The 3,738-nt window shown below is 59.8% G+C and overlaps 2 protein-coding genes across 2 annotated transcripts in view; one reads left to right on the top strand and one right to left on the bottom strand.

The window, feature by feature from the left end:
• Ndufb10 (NADH dehydrogenase (ubiquinone) 1 beta subcomplex, 10, 22kDa) overlaps positions 1-1,174 on the top strand; it is a 3,018-nt gene extending 1,844 nt beyond the window's left edge. The window contains exons 3-5 of the mRNA XM_013011254.1: positions 48-241; positions 730-869; positions 1,005-1,174. Of these exons, the coding sequence (XP_012866708.1) occupies positions 48-241; positions 730-869; positions 1,005-1,108 (438 nt within the window). The 3' untranslated portion in view covers positions 1,109-1,174. The remainder of the gene's footprint in view (positions 1-47; positions 242-729; positions 870-1,004) is intronic.
• Positions 1,175-1,230: 56 nt separating this feature from the next.
• Rps2 (ribosomal protein S2) lies at positions 1,231-3,365 on the bottom strand. The gene is made up of 8 exons (XM_013011312.1): positions 3,295-3,365; positions 3,001-3,180; positions 2,638-2,727; positions 2,290-2,397; positions 1,894-2,067; positions 1,659-1,818; positions 1,459-1,550; positions 1,231-1,351 (listed from the first exon to the last, which is right to left on the bottom strand). Exons 2-8 carry the CDS (start codon positions 3,175-3,177, stop codon positions 1,271-1,273), a joined length of 882 nt encoding a protein of 293 aa, XP_012866766.1. The 5' UTR covers positions 3,178-3,180; positions 3,295-3,365; the 3' UTR covers positions 1,231-1,270.
• Positions 3,366-3,738: the final 373 nt, after the last annotated feature.

Genomic DNA, 3,738 nt, shown 5'->3' with positions numbered 1-3,738 from the left:
GCGCCCCCCTCCCCCCTGTGCCTCCCCCGTGCCCGCTGCGGGTGAAGCTGCTGGCTACGAGGCTCCGCAGTCAGCTCAGCCGGGTTTGCTCCTTGCGTGCAGAATTTATAGAGCAGCAGCAAGACAAGAACAAGCAGTACTACTACCACCGGCAGTACCGGCGCGTGCCCGACCTCACCGAGTGCCAGGAGAAGGACGCCCTGTGCATGTACGAAGCCGAGATGCAGTGGAGAAGGGACTAGTAAGTGACCTGCCCGGCCTACCTCCATCCACTAGTTCCTAAGTGTGAGGCAGGTCCAATCCGTCTCACCCTGTCCTTCAGAGCGTTTTTTGCCAGTCCTGGGGCTTGAACTCAGGACCTGGGCCTTGTCTGAGCGGCTTTTGCTCAAGGCTGACACTCTACCACTTAAGCCACAGCAGATTCTGGCCTTTTCTGTGTATGGGGTGCTGAGGCATCGAATCCAGGGCTGCATGCATGCTTAAGCCACCTTTCCAGCCCCATTTTTTTTTTTGGGGGGGGGTCCGGTCGTGGGGCCTGAACTCTGGCCTGGGCGCTGTCCCTCAGCTCTTCAGCTCAAGGCTAGCACTCTACCACTTGAGCCACAGTGCCACTTCCTGCTTTTTTCTTATGTGGTGCTGAGGAATCGAACCCAGAGCCTCAGGCATGCAAGGCAAGCGCTCTACCACTGAGCCACCTTCCCAGCCCCCCCTTTGTTTTCTTTTTAACAGCAAAGTTGACCAAGAAATTGTCAACATTATCCAGGAGCGACTTAAAGCCTGCCAACAGAGGGAAGGAGAGAGCCACAAGCAGAACTGTGCCAAGGAACTGGAGCAGTTCACCCAGGTGGCCAAGGCCTACCAGGACCGATGTAAGCCTTGTTGCCCACCAGTGACTCATTGAGTAAAAGCTGCCATCAGTTCCTTTAGCTTCTAACCAAAGAAAGTTTAGTAGGTACCTTCTAATTGCACTGATTTGAATCCATTCTTTCTCTACTCATTTCCAGATTTTGACCTGGGGGCCAATTACTCTGCCCGGAAGTGCTTGGCAAAGCAGAAGCAGAGGATGCTGGAAGAGAGAAAGGCAGCCAAAAAGGCTGCAGCCGCCTGAGGATGCCGAGAAGCGGTAATCTCCACTGCGTCTTCTTGAATTGCTAAATAAATGAGGTGACACAACTGGCCTGGGTTTCTGGCATCCTCTTATCAACCCCAGATTCAAACCACAAAGACAGGTTAACAGGCTTGATCACTTTTATTGTTTTTGTATAAAATTCTATGTTGTAGCCACAGCTGGAGCTTGGGTCCTCTGCACAGAGACTCTGGTGTGGGTTTTCACAAGATGGTCAGTGAATTCCTAAAAAGACAAACAGAACTTTGTTGCCACACACCATCAGGGAGAGCCATGGTGACAACTGGACTGTAGCTAAGCCAAAGGCAGCTCAAAAACCCAACAGGCAGTACCTGATAAGGAGATTTGGTGAATACAGTCTCTTTCCAGAGATCAGGGGTCAGATAACTGTAGGTCTTAGAGATGGCATCAAAGGTGGCTTTGGCTAGAGAAAATGGGAAATGATGAGACCAACCCTACCACCAGACTAAAGACCAGTTTAGGCTGTGTGATCCAGCGGAGCTAAGAACTTGGCTGTTAGCGTGAAACCTACCGAAGTTGCCCAAGGTAGCAGTACAGCCCCTGGCTGAGGTGTAGCAGTCATCAATTCCAGCCATCATCAGCAGCTTCTTGGGAACAGGAGCTGACACAATCCCAGTGCCTCTGGGGGCAGGAATGAGGCGCACCAGCACAGAACCGCAGCGGCCTGTCACCTGGGGGAAGCAGGAATTGTAAGACAGGCGTGGAGGGAGACTAAAGGAGGTCCCATCACGTACCACTCAGCCTACCTTGCACGGGACAGTGTGAGGCTTGCCGATCTTGTTCCCCCAGTAACCTCGCCGCACAGGGACGATGGAGAGCTTGGCCAAGATGATGGCTCCCCGGATGGCCGTGGCCACCTCCTTGGAGCACTTAACCCCCAGACCAACGTGGCCGTTGTAGTCGCCAATGGCTACAAATGCCTGAAAAGAGACAGATGAGGTGACCCACGGTCCTCCGTGGTAAAGGACTCCCAGTGGAACCTGTTGTGCTCCAACAGGAAAGAGAGGCCACAGGCAGGCCACCCCAGAGTCCTGAGGAGCTCTTTTCTATCTCTCCCTGTACGAAAGTCACACGGATGAGGCTTAGTGTGACCATGCAGAATGAGAGAGTCTCACCCAGCCCTTCAGGCAGGTGGCAGATACCTTGAACCTGGTGCGCTGGCCAGCTCGAGTCTGCTTCTGCACAGGCATAATCTTCAACACCTCATCTTTGAGCGACGCCCCCAAGAAGAAGTCAATAATCTCAGACTCCTGCAATAAAGGACATTTTCAGCATAAAGTGGCGGCGTGCCCGCTCACAACCCGATTGCTAGTTGAGCAGGAGCAACTGCCTCCAGTGAATTCCTCTTGCCAGTGCTGTCGGTACACGAATGCCCACACCCAAGAGACAACCCGGACCTGGGCCCGGCCCTAGTTGGCCCCTGTGACTGAGGCAGTCCTACTGCTTGTACCCAAACGTTGCTCCCGGGGACTGGCTGGCCGCTGTGGTACCTTGATGGGCAGGGAGAAAAGGTAGATCTCTTCCAGAGACTTGATCTTCATGTCCTTAACCAGGCGGCCCAGTTTGGTGACGGGGATCCACTGCGAGGAGGAGCGCGGGGGGTCAGCGCGGGCCCGGGGGACACCGCACGACACGCGGGGAGGAGCGCGGGGGGTCAGCGCGGGCCCGGGGGGACGACACGCGGGGGGTCAGCGCGGGCCCGGGGGGGACACCGCGCGACGCGCGTGAAGGAGCGCGGAGGGTCAGCGCGGGCTCCGGGGGGAGACACGCGGGGGGTCAGTGCGGGCCCGGGGGGGACACCGCGCGACGCGCGGGGAGGAGCGCACCCCCCGAGCCCCGCGGCCACGACTTACTTCCTTGTCTTCGGCCTTGCCTCCACGAGCAGCGCGTCCGCGACCCCGGCCTCTCCCACGGCCGCGACCTCGGCCCCGGAGGCCGCTACCGAAGCCCCCACGGAAGCCGCCGCGGCCTCCCAAGCCCGGGCCCCCGGGCCCTCCGGGCCCTCCCGCTGCACCGGCGTCGTCCGCCATTTGCTATTGGAGAACAAAAACCCGTCCGTCAGCGCCGTCCCGACCCCTCCCCGGCCGGATGTCCGCGGATTCGCGCGGGCCAGGCCGCCGCCGCCGCCGCCGCCCGGGGACACTCACGTGTTTTCCCGGAGAAGGAGAAGAAGAGCGAGGCCCCCGCGGAGGGCGTATTTATACCGCGCCAAATACCGCGAGATCCCGCCCGTCGCGCTCCCACACTCCCCCACGCCCGAAGCCCGCTGGCTTCTGCGATTGGCTGTGCGTGGCAGGGCCCCGCCCTCCGCGCTCTGCGTGCGCCTGCGCGCCTGCGCCCGCCGCGGCGGCGCGGCATCTCCTATAAAGGCGAGCGCGGCGGCCGCGCCGGTGCTCGGGGCTCCCGCTGTCCAGGTAAGTCTTTCCGGCGTGGCGGCTCGGGCTCCTCCCCGCGCACACGCGGCGCTCGTTGAAAATCACCCCCGGCTCCGGCCGTGGCCGCGGGTGAGATTCGGCGCCCACAGCGTCCCGGGCCCTCAGCTCACGGCCCACTGCCGGTGTGGGAGCGTGAAACCCAGGCCCCGACAGGCG

Source organism: Dipodomys ordii, unplaced genomic scaffold (assembly GCF_000151885.1).
Source record: "Dipodomys ordii isolate 6190 unplaced genomic scaffold, Dord_2.0 Scaffold14, whole genome shotgun sequence".
Taxonomy (NCBI): Eukaryota; Metazoa; Chordata; class Mammalia; order Rodentia; family Heteromyidae; genus Dipodomys; species Dipodomys ordii.
This window is presented reverse-complemented; position numbering and strand designations above follow the sequence as displayed.

Excerpts from the sequence above, each read along its gene's own strand:
- Rps2 (XM_013011312.1), bottom strand. The coding sequence starts at position 3,177 with ATGGCGGACGACGCCGGTGCAGCGGGAGGGCCCGGAGGGCCCGGGGGC. Across the intron at positions 1,819-1,893 it reads CTCACACTGTCCCGTGCAAG|GTGACAGGCCGCTGCGGTTC; the intron begins GTAGGCTGAGTG and ends TGCTTCCCCCAG. Across the intron at positions 1,352-1,458 it reads TCACCAAATCTCCTTATCAG|GAATTCACTGACCATCTTGT; the intron begins GTACTGCCTGTT and ends TTGTCTTTTTAG.